The sequence below is a fragment of the Felis catus genome, chromosome D1 (genome assembly GCF_018350175.1).
Source record: "Felis catus isolate Fca126 chromosome D1, F.catus_Fca126_mat1.0, whole genome shotgun sequence".
NCBI lineage: Eukaryota > Metazoa > Chordata > Mammalia > Carnivora > Felidae > Felis > Felis catus.
The window spans coordinates 84,854,192-84,871,570 of record NC_058377.1 but is presented as its reverse complement, the minus strand read 5'-3'; the positions used below and the strand labels follow the sequence as shown (position 1 = coordinate 84,871,570).

Sequence of the window (17,379 nt, the reverse complement as noted above, 5' to 3'; positions counted from 1 at the left end):
GATACTGTCACCTGTGCCCTCTGTTTGCATTGGAGGACACGCTGCAAAGGTGGGAGATGTTTGCGCTCACTGTGGGTGGCCAGGACTGTGGAGAACCCTATTTTATTTATCTTAGAGGAGTTGCTGTAATTGTTGCCCAGAACTACTGGCATTTGGGGTTTACGCATCACTGAATTCCTATTGGTATTTGAAGAGTAGGACCCATGGTGCTTCTCACTTACGGTGAGAAGTTAACGTAGCTGGTTCCCAAACTGGCCCTGTTCAGGACCACAGGCAGGCCCCATTGTTAGCGCTGTGTGTCTCGAGATCTTGTCTGGGCTTGACAGTTTAAAAGCCTTCTGGAGGAGTTCAGCAAGGGGAAGCGGTTAAGAACATTGTAACAAAACTAAACCGGGAAATATCCTGCAGCCAGTGGAAACGTTTATAAAGAGTCTGCAGTAGCACCGAAAATGCTGACATTATAATGGTTTAAGTGGAGCAAAAAATTCCCATAATATAACATTTTGAATGCAGAGTGATCCCAATTATATTTTAGAAACGCATAGTGAAAAGACAAAACGGAAAGATCCCAAAATGTTACTAGTAGCTAACTCTGGCTGGATGAATATGGGTTCATCTTTCTTTGCTCTTTGTACACATATTCTTAATTTTACTAATGTTAGTTATCTGTAACTTTATAGCAAGTATATATTTTATAATTAGGAGAATAAAAGCTTTTTTTTTCATGGTAATCATTTCTTATATTTGGGGGAAACTCACTTTCGTGTTCAGGGAAATTCACTTTTCCTTTGTGATTTTGGTTTCTCAGGTGACCCTTACTTGACTGAATTAACACGTTGCTTTGTGTAAAATCACACCTATTTGACGCAAGTACTGAGGTGATCTAGAAGACTTGACAGTTTTAACAGTACGAGGCAAATGCTAATTTTAAGAGACGAGTTGAATTATGAATTACAAAAGGGTATGTGTTCTTTCCCAGTTAGGGTACAGGGCGATTTATCATCTCTCTAGAAGACAGCTGTATTTGGAGCACTTCATTAAGGAGAGTATTCAGGTTTTGTCAACCTACTGAAATTAGGGCAGTCCTGAGAAATTTTGCAGAGACAGACGTAACGACAAAACAATGATAATTATGGTAATCATTGATCCTTAAAAACCATGTTCAGTGCATTCCCATTACTTCCTCAGAACATCTTTCTGAGGTATCTGTACCCCTCGTGTAAACGTGAGAAAACTAAAGCATGAGGCTCAGTAACACCATATTCCGGACAAGTTCTCAGCGTGTATATTACATATTTGGGATTTGAATCCACATGGTCTGTCTCAACAACGTATTCGGCTCATAAAGTATTTTGGGGATTCTAGTAAATTTCATCGAGGAATGTATATTGAACCATCTGGTTTTCCTTTAACTGAACTAAGATAGAGAAACAAAGGCTATTTGGACCAGTAAAAATACCTGATAAAAAATAGCAGGGGCGCCTGGGTGGCGCAGTCGGTTAAGCGTCCGACTTCAGCCAGGTCATGATCTCGCAGTCCGTGAGTTCGAGCCCCGCGTCGGGCTCTGGGCTGATGGCTCAGAGCCTGGAGCCTGTTTCCGATTCTGTGTCTCCCTCTCTCTCTGCCCCTCCCCTGTTCATGCTCTGTCTCTCTCTGTCCCAAAAATAAATAAACGTTGAAAAAAAAAATTTAAAAAAAATAGCAATTAGTAGTTTTTAGGGTTTCCTGTTGGACAGTATCAAAGTGGATAAAACTAGAATTTCAAAAGCTTGTTAGGTGTTTCAAAGTCATGCCTAATGTTTAAAATTTTCAGATATGGAGAACACTTGTATTTTTTCAACTTAACATTAGATTTGCATGGAAGGAGGTATTGGCCTGGGAGACAGGCAGTGTAAGTGAATAAACCAAGAATCAGACTCCCCTTGTAATTGAGGCTTCCCCGTTTATGGTATCTCTGACCTTGGGGAAATTATTTAACCTCAGAAACCCTGTACTTCTCATCTGTAAAATGGGATTAATAGTACCACCTTATAGGAAGGAATAGAGGAGGTAATTTCCATAAACTGTTTGCCTGGCACAGTGACTGAGGCATGGTAAAATAGCACTCACTGGGTCAAAGAGAGTTGCCATTCTTTACATTATTGAGAGTTGGGAAGCGTGGAGCCTAGATCCATTCCTGCTGCTGTCACAGGTCATGAGCAAGTCACTTAACCCTTCTGGATCTCAGACTTAATGGGAGTAATGACACTGAAATTTTTACCTACAAAATGAGGAGGAAGCCAGATTATGTAGGAACCAGTCTTTTGGAAAAGTATGAAGGGATGTACCAATGTGCAAGTTAAAGATGAAGGGGACCGTGGGCAGAAGGGGCAAAGTAATGAACTTAAGTTTAAGTTGTAACTGGAACTTTCCCAGAGGAGTTCAATTTAGGGAGAATAAATTGAGTTGTATTCAGTCGATGAAAAAAAGCTTGAACCCAGACCCCCAGCAGCTAGATTACCCTGATTTGTGCCCTCTCACCAAGAAGGGACCAGCTCTAAACTGGACCTTGTGGGAGGTCTTTATTGCATGTTTTCTCAAGTGAAGGCTGTATCTTTGGTTTTTAGGGAACTTCCTGGAAGGCCTGGCTTAGGTTTCCCTTTTCACTCAGAAACCCATTTCTTCAGCCTGGCAAGCTATGGAAGCATCAAGTGTAGGTGTGTGTGAACTTCTCCCTCCCTTCAGGACAAGTGCTTATAAAAATTATCTGTATGCTAAAGTGCCACCATTGCTCAGCAAGGTTTTGCTTTGGCAAACTCACATCAGAATTCCTGGCTATTCTCTGGGGTGCCTAGGTGGCTCAGTTGGTTGAGCGTCCAGCTTCAGCTCATGTCATGATCTCACGGTTCGTGGGTTCATGCCCCACGTCAGGCTCTGTGCCTGGACAGGCTCCAGGTCAGAGCCTGGAGCCTGCTTCTAATCCTGTGTTGCCCTCTCTCTCTGCCCCTCCCCAGCTTGCTCACGCATGGTGTCTCTCTCAAAAATAAATAAAACGTTAAAAAAATTTTTTTTAAGAATTCCTGGCTATTCTCCCATCCCTCTGCAAGGTCATAGTGGGAATACTGCCCAACCATGCGTCCTGTAGCAAACAAACATTTAAGAGTCAGGACAAAAAGAAATGATAGTCTAGCCCTGCTGCTGCATTTATTGAAATGGGTTCATGATTCTCACCATGTTTCCTCACACAGTGACATGCTACAGCCTGGGTTGGGGAAAGACACCGTAATTTCTTTGGAATCAGAAGTTGATTTGTAGTTGGGGGTTACATATCTTTTCAGTGACTTTCTCAGGCTCCCATTCACCCTAGATTCCAATAGAAATCATGTTGTCTGTGCAGAACAGCGCCAGCCCCTATGCTAATCAAGTTTAATCCATCTGCCGGGACTGCTTTCCTGCAAGGAGTATTTGGAGGCATTCCCTATTAAAATATTCGGTCTTCAGCATTGTCTTCTGCCTTGAAAGCAAATCTGAAGGCTTGATAGGGGCTACCGTCTTACTATTATCATTATCGTTATTATTGTTGTTATTTTAAAGAGCTGTTGATTTGGGAGTGAGAAGGAGACTGGTTCAAACTTAACGTGTCCCCTTGGCCACCCCTCCCTAAAAGATGATTTAAAAACAGGCACTGAGCCAGAGAATTTTCAAGGCTAACTTTCTCACGTGGAAGAGAAAAATTATTGCAATGCCCTTTAGCTAAGTACACTCACTTCAGCCTTTATGGATGGCAGTGGTCACGTGTTCACCTCTTCACGAAGAAGAGAGCTTGAAACAATCACACAGCAGAACCTCTGGAGACTGGGGGCGGGATGATATCTGATAGTAGGACGCAGGGAGTACCTGTAACATTTTTGTGGTATTTTTTTTTTAAAGGAAAAGGCTTTTTGAGGAAGTTATTTTCCTGCCCAAACCTAAAGTATTTCTAACCTCCTCCTTTTCATCTTACCCATCATTGCTCTAGCAGAAAGAGATAGCTGACATGCCTGAGTCTTAGCAGACCTGTGGGCCCTTTGCAGAGTGTGCAGGTCAGATAACAACAGGCCCTTTACAGTTCCTCATTCAAATGGGTGTATGCAGGACTGAAAAGGAGCAAACAGAATTATGCAAACATGGTGGATGAAGACTTTCTAGTAAACTTTTAGCAAATATTGACTCAGAACTGGGAATTAATCTGAAATTTATTCTCATCCAAAGTATCCAGGAAAGTCCCCGATTTGATAAAACAGGGTGATTTCATGTAGAAATGACATAGAATAAGGCACGGGAAGAAATAGGGTCTGGCCAAGGTAAGAACAGAGTGTAATTGGATTTGTGTGTTATTTTTACGGGTATATGAAAGACAGAATGAGAGAGAGAAAGGGAGACAGAGAAAAAAGAGAGGGGGAGAGTTTGTGCTGAATGAAAGCTGTTACAAAGTTGTCCTCTATAAAATGCGATCTTATACCTTGTTCCTGATGGGTCCTTGAACCTGTGAGTAGTCATACCTGTAGTCATGATGATTTGGTCTCTGGATTTTGTGAAAATTGGTATCTTCATATTGCATTCCTACCTGGCTTTAGCTGTCTGTACACAACTGTGAAGTAGGGAGGTAGCAGCTTTAACAACTTTAGGAGAACTCAGGTCACCTTATAAATTTAGTGTCTACCTGGTAATTGCCTTCTTGTAAATTTGGCTGTCTCACTTACCTTCCCCACCCTCATACCTTTCAGTTTAAAAACAAACAAACAAACAAACAAACACTGTCCCTTTTATGTCAAATGACATTACTCTAGCTTTCTGCTTGGTGAACTCCTACTATCCCTTCAAGACCCGGATCAAATATACCCGCTTTGTGAAGACCTTCCCATCTCTAAATGGAACTAATTTCTTCAATATTTCTCAGAGAAGAATCTCAATAATGGTGGTTAACACTTATTGAGCACTTAATATGTGCCACTCCCTTTATAAGCAATAGCTATTTAATCAGCATCATCCCCAGTTTACAGATGAGATTACTGAGGCTTATAGGAGGTCAGTAATATGCTTAGTAAAGGTAAGCACAGGCAGAACCATGGTCCAAATCTAAGTCTTGCTGATGCTTTCCGTAACATAAACGACCCTCGAAGTGACCTCTTAATCTCTGTGTTCTCTCTTATTCTCCCTCCTCCCATCCCTTTTTAGGTATATAAAATTTATGGTCATATTGATTACAGTTTGGTATGTAATCCAAACAAAACTGTGAGATTCAAGATGGTAAAAATGGCATCTTCGTAACCCCTGTTAAAGGATAATTTCTCAAAACCCTGATTCATACAGATATAAAACGAACACATTAAAATTTTGATTCAACTCACTAATAAATGAGGGTACCAGGAAATTTGTTGTAATAGGTTCGCAGGAGAACCACAAATTTGTATGGAATAAAAGAACGTTGACAAGAATTTACAAATGGATTCAAAACTAGAGGGGGAGTCGATTGAACTTCCACTGGGCAGAACTTATTTGCATCTGTAGATAAGAGTTATTTGCATTGCTTTCATTTATCTACAAGTTAGGAAGTTATATAATAGCCCAAAGGCTAAGGCATTTCTCCCTGTGGGATCAGATAATGCCTAGGGGCTTCGGCATTTCACTGGAAGGACGCTTATTCCAAAGTCACCTCTGAGAAGCAGTATTGCATAGCAAAGGGCTCAGGATTTAGACAGGTTCCAAATCGAGAGTCCCAAGCTTAATGTGGGATCTTTAGTAAAATTTGGAGTATGCAAGAAAAGCACATGCATGTGTGTGTACACATGCACACATATACATTATGCAGAGGTCTTGAGAGAATTGAATGTAATAATATAGGAAATAATATAGAAATATAGGGAAAGCCTCTGGCATATAATAGATACTGCTAAATGTTAGATATTAGTAATGTAGTGTCTAACATATAGTTGTTGCTTACTAACGTTTGTTCAGTGACAGAATCAGGAGTGGGCAAACTTTTATCTGTAAAGTTCCAGATCATAAATATTTGAGACTCCGCAGGCCATATGGCATGTGTCACAATTATGAAACTCTGCTGTTGTAGCATGAAAGTGGCCATAGATAATATTTAAGCAAATGAATGTAGCTGAGTTACAGTAAAACTTTCTTTATAGAAACATGCATTGGACTTTATTTTGCAAATGGACTGTAGCTTGCCGACCTGTGGACTAAATGAATAAAATGTCTCATTCAAAAGCTTGGGGTGGAGGAATAATCTCTAGTCCTACCTGTTGGTAGACTTTGCCAGCATCATTCAACAGAGAAATCTGGGCAGAGTTTGGCCAGCGGTAATTAGAAGTTACAACACGATGGAGGGTATTTCCCTTTGTTATTGTTCAAAGTAAAGTGACCCCTGGAATTACAGTCAGACCTAGATTTGATTGTCTTTTCAACCAGATACTAGCTGGGTGATCATGGTCACGTCACCCACCTGATCTGTACCTTGTATACACCAACCTTGTGATAATCATGAGGAAATGTAAACTATACCGTACTCTACCAAGGTAATAAGTATTCATGCCCAGAAGGGGAAAAGGTTCTCCTTGGGTTCTTCTGCTGTGTGGGAACTATGTAATTTTTATGGTTGAATTATGGACTAGCTATTTCAGAAAGGGATACAGATGTAAGGTAAAATAGTTCTTTTTATTACGAAACAAGCCCTAGAGTAGTATGTATTGAGTATGAAAATTATTGTATTGGATTAACTTTGAAAGGTTGTTAAATGTTGGCATCATGTTAAGTAGCCTTACAAACAAGCATCTGTTTTGAAACGTACTAACAAGATGTCCCAAATGTAGCAAAAATGGTCTTTTTGCCTTAGGCATGACTGATTTTTTGAAAATCAATCAATCAACCCAACCCAAAGTTGGGAAAGAAAAAAATTACAGATCATTAAAACCCAACTGAACTGGCCACACACTTTAAAGAAGACCTATTATCCGTGCAAATATGAAGCTACCTGCACTTCTGTTCAGCACAATTAACTAAACAATGAATCCATTAACAACCACTTGTGAGATGTTAAGCCTTGCTTTACATCTTTACAGCTTGGCTTTCCGGAGTTGGAAAGGTAGAGAAAGACAGTAGAATTTGTTTTTCTTTCGCAGAGTTTTAATTAAAAAGATCTTGTTTAGTCAATTAAACACAACACCTCCTCAGGAATATCTCCTCCAACATTTAAAAAATTAAATGCATGTGTTTTCGATGTCCCTTAAGGTTCTTTCTCCTGGACTGAGTCAGATGAAGTGTTTTCAGACCAGTATTTGAAAATGACCCACATTTTGTTCTGGAAGTTGTGATTGTAATTATTGATTAAAAAATAATCTGTGTGCTCCATTTTAGGACAATCTGCTCTTACATCTGGGTGTGTTGTGTTCTGTAAGAGAAGGTTGTATAGCTGGGAGGATGGCAGAAGGACAGAGACACTGAGCAGTCTGCTTGGGGCAGAGCCACCTACTGGCCCTGTGCCTTTGCCAAATTGCTTCATCTTTCTGAGTCTCAGTTTCCTCTTTGTAAAATGGGAGAAAGATGGTGCCTACCTGCCACAAGGATTAAATGAAAACAGTCATGTGAAAGGCATTGTAGATGGCTACACTCTTGCGCTGTCCTCACATGGCTGAGAGAGATGTCATCTTTCTTCTATCTCTTTTTATGAGGCCACTAGTCCGATTCATGACCTAATTGTCTCCCAGATGCTCCATATACCTAGTACTACCACATCAGGGATTAGGGATTCAGCATATGAATTTTAGGGGAGGACACAAAATTCAGTCCATAGCTCCAGATCAATGATAAAAGTGTGGACAGGATGGAACCACAGGAGACTTAATAGTGTAGCATATTGTGGTTCATTTGTGGCGACTTCTCTGACTCTCATTTGCAGTATGCTCATGATGGCTTCCATTTTAATATCATCGTCAGATTTCTACTGCTATTGTTTCATACCCTCTCCTTTCTATCTTTCCATCTTTCCATTCCCCTGCCCCCACCTCCTCTCACGTCCTGCACAGAGCCTCAGTTTTCCTAAAAGCCTGCTTTCTTTGTGGCCCCCTACACCTCTCAGTGGGTGAGGGAGGAGGATGTTTTCCATGGCCTTCAGGGCTGGTTCAGGCCCCACCACCTGTCTTTCTGTCCGTGATCTAGCTTCCAAGCCCAAAGCCTTTCAAACCTTACACTGCTCACTGTCCCGGTGACTATTCCAGCCACCGCTCTTTACTCTGAGATCCCTACTCATGCTGAGTACTTCCACACTGTGCCTCCTGTTGCCTGGACAGCCCTTCCTTTCTGCCTGACCTGCTAAGTCTATGCTTGTTGTAATCCCAATTCAAGTTCCAGCTTCAGGCCACTCTTCTGCTTCTTTCTGAGCTGAAGATGGATTGTCCCGGGCATTTGAGATTGACATACTACCGTGTGTCCTTTGCCCACTGTAATGCCCTGTCCTTCATCCTAGCCCACAAGCAGTGCCAGTCATTTTCTCCTTTACTCCACAGCACCTCACGCAGCCTTGATTATAACACCTTGCACACGGTTGTGAAAGTCACCTGTTTAAATGTTGTGAAATGACTCAATGAGCAGAAACCAGGCATGCCAATAAGCGTTTGGTGAATAGATGAATGGAGGGACCAACTGCAGAATCCTTGAAGAAGCCATCCTTCTTGCTTCTTTGTTTTTCCCGAACCTATCATGCTACCTGGCACACAGGTAGATGCCTGAGTAATGGTTGTTCACCAAATGCCTGACTGAATGTGTGAAATAGCGGACACTCAGTTCAGTGTCACGTGCCTTCTTTTCTCAGATGCAAGGCCACTACCCAGAACTGTAAGCCGATTAACTTCGTTGGTAGGTTAGGGGAGAGGGAAACATTTAACTCTAGATAGTACATCTCCAGTGAGATATTTACGACCCAACAATATGCCAGCCAAGAGGCGTCAGTGGCTCAGACCATTGCTACCCGGATGGGCATGAAAACACCTAGAATGGCACTGGTAGAAAGACCATGAATTCATATCAGATGCAGTGCTCAAAGAATTAAATCGTTTCCACTTAATATTCATTGAATGTCGGCACTGTACTTCTGTACCAGGAAAAAATAGACGAGACATACTTTGTGCAGTGGGCTTTGTTAGCTATAATTAGTCGGTGATAGAACAGTGTTGATACAGCAGTTCAGCAGTTAAAGGAAAGCAGTGCCCTTGCTACAAATGTGAATATATTTATACATCTGGTTCTGTTATGCTTACTTACTGTGTTTCAGCACCGTTACTGTTCCCGGGCATGATGGCTAAACTAGGAGAATTTCACCAGCTCCTAGTTTCAGAGAAATGAGAACAGCCCCATTTCTGACGCAACTCAGTTAAATCACATACCCCTTAATTTTTGTTTTGTTGTGGTAACAGAATTCTGGCTTTGTTCTCTTTTACACTAGATACCCCGGGAAGCCCCGTCTGCAGTCCTACACTGTGGTTTCGCTTCTCTTTCCATATAAAGCCCCGCTAATTCGGATTATATTTGGATGGGTCTGGACTGTGTTTATCTTTGCATTGTCTGGGAAAGCAGAGAAGAAAATTGCAAAGAGAAAGGACATGCTTAAGCTACTTAAGAGATTGAATTACTTCTGAAGCCTTAAATAGTGGCGTACAAACCTTGCAGCTAATCATGTGGGTGGGGGGGGGAGAGTTGTGGTAGTGGTGGTGGTCATTGGGTCTTGCCCCTCTTTTCACACTTGAGGAAGAGGCTACAAGAGAAGTGATTTGCCCAGGGTCACATGACTAAGTGATGACCAATGGGTAGAAGTGCAGGAGCTCCTGGACTCCACAAACAGGGCTTTTTAAAAACAAACAAACAAAAAAAGCCCCACAAAAAATGAGACTTATCTGTCAGCTAATGTAGTCTGTTTAAAGAGACCTGTGTTAGGAAACATTGGCAATCAGTTTGCTCATGTCACTTGATGTACCTGAGAATGAGGAATACTTTTAATTTCTATCGGTATTTAAAAAAAATCAAGCTTTTACATTACTCACTTCCCCAATGTAGTGCAATAGGCAGATTTTTTTTTTTTTTGAGCTTTTAAGAGATTCAGTTTGACTGGATAAGTTAACATGAGAATTAAGGGGTCAATATACACGGCACTAAAACTTGGATAGTTTCAATAGTGAATTGTAATAATTTTGAGCAGACTCTCTAGATATGTATATATGTATATTATTTATTTATGTATTTACTTTTGAGAGAGAGAGAGTGAGCCTGAGTGAGCAAGGGGTAGAGAGAGAGAGAAGGAATCCTAGGAGGTGCAGAGAGAGAAAGAGAGAGAGTGAGGAGCCTGGAGTGGGGCTCGAGTTCACACAAAGTGGGGCTCAAACTCACCTACCATGAGATCATGACCTGAACTGAAGTGTGCACTTAATTGAGTGAGCCACCCAGGTGCCCCCAGACTCTCTGGATCTTAATGGTACCAGAGTTTAGGTGATTTGCTAGGATTTTGTAATTTTTATCTTTTTTTATTCTCCAAATGCCAGCATCTTTCTAAGCTTCCACAATTAAGTGGATGGAAAGAGAAACTGGAACTTAAGAAATCTCAGTTCTAGTTGTTTAGAGTGGACAAACCTTTAAATTGTAGTAGTTCTCTATTTGTTTTAATGTGTAGTTGGAAAATAAAACCAGAATATCTAAGTTATGAGTTCATAAATGATATTGTTTAGGGCAGTACTTTAAAAAAATGTATATGAAGGGTAAAATGCATCATAGAAACTAAGTGGGGGCATACATGAGTAAGGCAGACCATGAAGAAGATATTCAAAGAAGTGTAACAGTGGATTGGACAATCTCCAAAGTCTTTTCCAATATAAAATTTTGTGATTCTAATAACTTACACTTGGTATTTATTGACTTATTTTGAATGTTTATTTTATTTTAGAGAGAGAGACAGAATGTGAGCAGGGAGGGGCAGAGAGAGAGAGGGAGATACAGAATCGGAGGCAGGCTCCAGGCTCTGAGCTGTCAGCCCAGAGCCCGCTGTGGGGTTTGAACTCATGAACGGGAGATCAAGACCTGAGCCGAAGTTGGACACTTAACCAACTGAGCCACCTCGGTGCCCCTACACCTGGTATTTAGATTTCATTGTTTTGCTGGCAGGTTTCGCATATCTTTAGTGTTGGCTAAAGTGTATCAGGGTGGATGGTGTAACGTCTCACATATAACTTTAGCTTTCCTGCCACCTGAATTTTCTGGGCAAAAAATGAAAGCTTTAGTATTCCATTGGAAAACTTTAAAGATCGAGTCAGTGGAATGCATAAACAACATCTTCAAGTGGAATATGGGGATGGTAAATACATTTGATTCCTGTTAAAATGCTTTGTAAGGGTAATATTCTATTCTCACACTGAATTATAGGCTAATTGTGTACACAAGGCTTTTACTGCACACATGGTCTAAAGATGAAATTCATGTCATAACAAATGACATGATAACAGCTTTTATGAAGATCTATCAATGGAGCTTACAACACTGTACGAATTTGTTATTGGGAAAAATAACAGATATTGTCGGAAAAGTATCCCATAGTGGAAGCAGTAATATTACCATATTTTTATGGGCAAAAAACTGTAATGTGTCAAGACTAACTAAATGAGAATGGTTTATTTGTTTGAATATGCAATGAGATATATAAGCATTTGACAGTCAAGCTTCAAGAACAAGTGAGGCCTGGCACAAAAGTTGGAGACTGAAATAGAAAACGTTTTGACGATACCTCCTCTCAGAAAGACCACCAGTGTGCCCAGCAGTGTTGTCTCTCCATCACCACTAACGACACAGATCTTTGATACACAGCTCACTGGCTCATGAATTCACAGGCCCACGAATTTGGCCACTGCACAGGGAGGAGCTCAGACCAATCAGATCCTATTGAGGAGGAGACCAGTAGGATTCTGAAGGTACCAGAAATCTTATCACACAAGGGAACATTGGAGAAACCAGGGCTCCTCAGTTAGAGTAGAGAAGATATTAGGGAGTTATGATACTTGTCTTCAAATATTTGAGGAACCGTCAAAGGGAAAAGGGGACTGGATTCTTATTCTCTGGTATTTTATTTTATTTTATTTTATTTTATTTTATTTTATTTATTATTTCATTTTATAGAGAGGGGAGGGGGAAGGGCAGAGGAAGAGAGCGAGAGAATCTCAGGCAACCTCCACGATCAGCGTTCAGCATGGAGCCTGATGCACGGCCTGATCCTACAACCCTGGATCATGAACTTAGCCAAAATCCAGAGTTGGATGCTCAACCGACTGAGCCACCCAGGCGCCCTTATTCCCTGGTATTTCAAACGCAGAAGATTGAGATTAAAGAAGAAAGTAACAGGAAGGAAATAAATGTGTTTATTGACTGTGGGGTATGTGCCAGGTGTTGTGTATGTGACCTCCTTTAGCTCAGGGAGTTCCTGTGTAGTAGCTGTTCCCTCCTTGTAACAGAAGACATGGAGGCCAGAGAAGCTAAAAGATGCTGCTGCTACGAATAGTAGCAAAAATATTAGTACTTCGTAAAAAACAAAAACACAAAACCGTACCCACTTACTGAGTGTCTGCTGTGTGTCAGACTATTCTGAATGCTTTGAGTACATGATGCCTCTTTACCCTCACAGCAATCCCCTGGGACAGGTGCTATTTTTATAACTTTTGTTGGGGAGGAAACCGAGACAGCAGTTTAGCCCCTTGTTTGGTGTCATGCCATTCATAAATCTGGAGTGAGATTCAAAGCCAGACAGTCAAGCATGCTTCACTCGTGTCATTCTCCTTCTTTACTTCCTGAACATGTGCCATGTGCCAGACCCGGTACTTGACAATTTATATCCTCACAGCAACACAGCAGATTAGGCTGTTATTATTCCCATTTTACAGATGAGGGAAGAAAAAAAAATGAAGCCCCAAAGAATGAAATGACTCGCCAGAAGCGAATAACTCAGCCGACATTGTTAGTTTTCAGGCTCTGGGCCAAGTCTCTTAGGACCGGGCTCAGCTTTTTGTGCGCTTGCAGAGGTGCAGACCCTGGATGAGAAACTTTTTCGCCAAGTAGAAGTATCGAAAAACAAGAATAGGGGTCCTGGGGGGAGAGGAGGCAACCCAGGAGCTCTCCTTCTCTGAAAACCTTAGGAAGAAAACTTGTGTCAGTTAGGCAGGGCAGATGGTGTAGAAGGAATCCAAGCTTCGTATACAGCATTGAACCCAATGCCGCTAAGGTTTTGTCTGGCTCTGGGATTTTGCGATGCTGTGTTTTCTTCTCATCTTCCCATGTCCTCTTGTTTTCCCCGGGGTGCACTCAAATGTACGTGCAAGTCTCACTGTGATATTTGAATCTGGCTCTGGGGGTTAGATTGCCTTGGTAAGATACTCATGTGCTAGGCTACTTGACATGATGCCTTAGGGGAAATGTTCAATCATTTGAGAAGTCAGCAGCATAAACAGTAAGCAGTAAAAGTTAACTAAGAGGGAAAATGTAGTCTGAGGGTCTTCACACCATGTGAACAGGTAGATCTTCTAATGGTAGTCATGGTCTCCCTTAGATATACTTTTATAGTGAAAATATTTGATGGCCTTGACTTTTATTTTCAAAGCATTTACCAAATGCCCAATTTGGAAATAGTAGTGTCCCGAGGGTTGTCTCAACTTTAATTATATCTGCTGCAACTTGCCTACTCTACTAGACATCTTATTTTCAACTCAGAATGTCTTTGAGTGGAAATGTCTTCCTTCCTATGACCCCCTCCCCCCCCCCCCCCAGGTGATAGTTGTCATGTTATCTTTCAGCATGGCTCTGACATGCTGTGCTGTCTTGTCTCCTGAAACCATCTCTTGCCTTGTTTGGAATCCTGTAGGTAACAAAGGACATCAGTGTCTCTGGGTCAGAGGATGTATATAAATTTTGCATTTGCCTCTTTATACCTCCCCCTTCCCCAAGCCTCTCCCTTGAATCAATCCTCCATAACTGTCTTCAACGTCTACCTAATTCTCTTTGGTGATATCAAATTGGTGATATTGATGGGTGAGCCTTCTCTGTGCCTTCCTATGTACTTCTGATTCATTTTATTTCAGCTCAAAGCTAGGAAGACACATTTTCCCCCTTTTCCCTTTCTTGTCAATTCTGTTGGACATTTGAATGTTTCTCTGGAGGAGGTGGGAAGGTGGGGAAGGAAGTGGAAGCCACTTAGAAATTGACAGGTGGTCCAATCAGTAGGCTCAGAAGAAAGTTATTGCCTAGTATAGAATTAAGATGGGAAACAGATTATGTACCAAGTGTTGATTTGCTTCTTAACACTGAGAAGAAGTCAGAGAATAGGGGCCTGCTCACAGTGAGGGGGTTATATCTGTACTACTTTCTGTTTAGTAAATTGAAAATGATAACTATAAGGTATGTCTGTCTGATAAATTCTGATGGATTAGTAAAGGATTTTGATGTAGTAGCTGTACCTGTAGCTTAGCTGAGTTATGGAAAAGAAGAAATAGGGACTGTGTCTATAGGTTAGCCTTAGGATGAGAACTGGAAAATAAAGATGTATTTATGTAGATACGTGTGTGTGTGGGTATATATATATATATATATATATACCCACACACATATATATGTGTGTGGGTATATATATATATATATATTTGAATTTATTCATATATTTACAAGCCCAGTGGCTGATATTTATTTAATTTTCATCCAAATGTTGAAATGTGCGTGGTCCCGTTCCAGTGAGGATCTTAACGCTTGACGTGGGAAGAGAGTATTACCTATCACTTTAACTTTTCACTTGCATTCTGCTTCAGAGAACAGGCATACATTCTCCAGGGAAACTACTTGTAGAAGACAGGAGATATTGATGAGACTGGAACCGCTCAGACTGAGTGTAATAGAGTCTGTGTAATGGAAGGGAAGACACCAAACGTTTTTATATATATAAAAAAAGTCAACACTGCATATCATCAGAAGGGTTTCCAGGTTACTCATGAGATCTCAGTGGATTAGTGAATATTCTCCATGGTAATAGCATTATTAATTTCTAACCTTTACAGGAAAAATTCATTAATTTTTTGCAGAAGTTAAACTTTCTTTTTGGGTTTCCAATTAGACCCGCTGCATTAACCAGTTCACAATCCCCCACCCCCTTCTCTCTTCTTGCTCTTTTTTTCTTCCTTCTTTTCCTTCTTCTGTGACAAAGAGAAAATTACGTTAAAAGATTAACTATTAAAGAAACGCCACCAAGACTGTCCAGGTTGTGTATTGATGTCTTTATTCTCCTCACTAAAATTGCCATTGTTAAACCAGATCATTTCTTTTAAAAAAGGGGAAAAAAGAAAGAAAAATTAAACAAAGCCTGTAGAGGCAACACATATAGGGAATCTTGTGTTGAGCTTTCAGCGTGTTCCCTGCTGCATGTTAACGATCATGGGCGGGGCTGTGACATGAAATATTGTTCCTTATTTAATGTTTCACACTCTAATCTCCGCATTGCATATTTGCCTCTCTTGTGACCTTCTCTTTGCCTTTATAACTGCTTCTTTTCACCCATAATCCAAAATAAGTGTACATTCCTACAGAGAAATTAAAGGAAGCTGTCAGTGTAGAGTTAATATAGTTAAAGCATCCTTAACTCTGCTACAAACCCCTTAAATAATTAAAACTGTATGCTTGAAGAGCCAGATTTGCATTTCTTTTACCAAGTTTATTTAGCACACTTTGTTACACTCAATTAAATGAGACTGTTCTGTTTCATTTTCTTTGCTTCGGGTTGATCATTTTGCCTTTTGATTCTTATGCCCTAGTGTAATTTCACAGTGCTTAGGTCTCTAAAACTATACATATATTAATGTATATGTAGATCTATACACACCCATTAAAAGGCTTACTATTTGTACTGAATAGAATCTTTGCCCAAGGCATTGGGAGTCTTGCAAGTGATCTAAGGTATCACTGGGAATGCAGATAATTCATGGTGGTAAAGAAGGAGCTTGACAAAGTTCTTTCAACAGTCGATGTTTTTCTTTTCAGTCCTGCCATTTTTGACATCACCTTCTCTCCCCACGGTTTGATTTGTGAATCACTTAGCAAAAACAAGAAGATACAGGTGTTGAATGGTTGTGGAAAGGAAATTAAATATAAGCACTATCTAGATCTTTCCACATCTCAGTTGGCAAAGCATGTGCTGAGTGTTCTTCCTAAATTGGTTCATTGCTTAAGTTATGCATGTTTAAGAAGGAATAAATGTAGTTATCCATTTCTTAATGAGGAGTGGGATCAATTGGAGCATGATGAGAGAAAATAGCATAATTTTGCTTCCCCAGTTGGGGTTCAATATCCCTAAACTTCCCCATTCATCACTCTGCCAGTTTCCTGGGTTATTTCTGATCCTACATGTAGGATATCGTTTCCTTTTAATTCTCCTACCAGGTAAGTAAGCCTTTTCGAATTTGCTCAGTGGAGTTGTAGATGGGTGATGCTTTCTCCTTTGCACCCCAAAGTCTCCCTTGTTACAACGGGCCCTTCTGCCTTTGCATCAGTTTGTCTGGGCGTGTTCACGGATAACAATCGATATGTATGTGCAATGACAATTACAAGGGTTCTAATATATTTAACTGTTATGGGATCTGTTATGTCTACTTTAGGGTCGACCCCATCCCATATGACACTCCAAAACCAGCGGGCCACACGCGGTTTGTCTGCATCTCAGACACACACTCCAGAACAGATGGTATCCAGATGCCTTATGGGGACATCCTTCTCCACACAGGCGATTTCACCGAGCTGGGACTGCCCTCAGAGGTTAAGAAGTTTAATGACTGGTTAGGTAAGGAATGATTGCGTTCTGGCGCCCCCAATTAACCTTTCCCGTCCGAGTGTCACTCACTGCGTCCTAATTGAATTAGAGCACTTGGAAGCCAGCTCAGCCATTTCTCGTATGATATGCGGTGGTGTCTAGCTTTAATCCAATTCTGTTAATTAAAGATGAATTTTTAGATATTTAATTTTACTGTGCATCCTTTCAGTGCCTGGCCTCAGCGGCTCTGGGGCAAAGGGACGGAAAGCTTTGAAACCCATCTCATCTCACTCATGCTGCTTTAATGAGGGCATTCATTGGCACACATGAGACCTAGAATCATATTTTTAATTCATTGGCTCTGCAATCTTTCCCAGATATTATGAGCAAAGATGTACAGATGACCTACTAGTAAGAGAGCATTTCTAAGAAATGAAGAAGGATGTGAAAGTCCTTATATGAAGGGAGGGTCCAGTACTGCTTGGGAGCAACTTTCCCAAGGGAACTAGAGGGTGTCCTAAAACTCCTGAAAAGATAAGCTG

General features: G+C 40.9%; 1 protein-coding gene across 3 annotated transcripts in view; it reads left to right on the top strand.

Moving 5' to 3' along the window:
- Positions 1 to 17,379, top strand: part of MPPED2 (metallophosphoesterase domain containing 2) — a 175,924-nt gene that overhangs the window by 32,316 nt on the left and 126,229 nt on the right. For all 3 annotated transcript variants that reach the window (XM_003993124.6, XM_019812217.3, XR_006586487.1), the window contains exon 3: positions 16,686 to 16,867. In XM_003993124.6, coding sequence (XP_003993173.1) covers positions 16,686 to 16,867 — 182 coding nt within the window. The remainder of the gene's footprint in view (positions 1 to 16,685; positions 16,868 to 17,379) is intronic.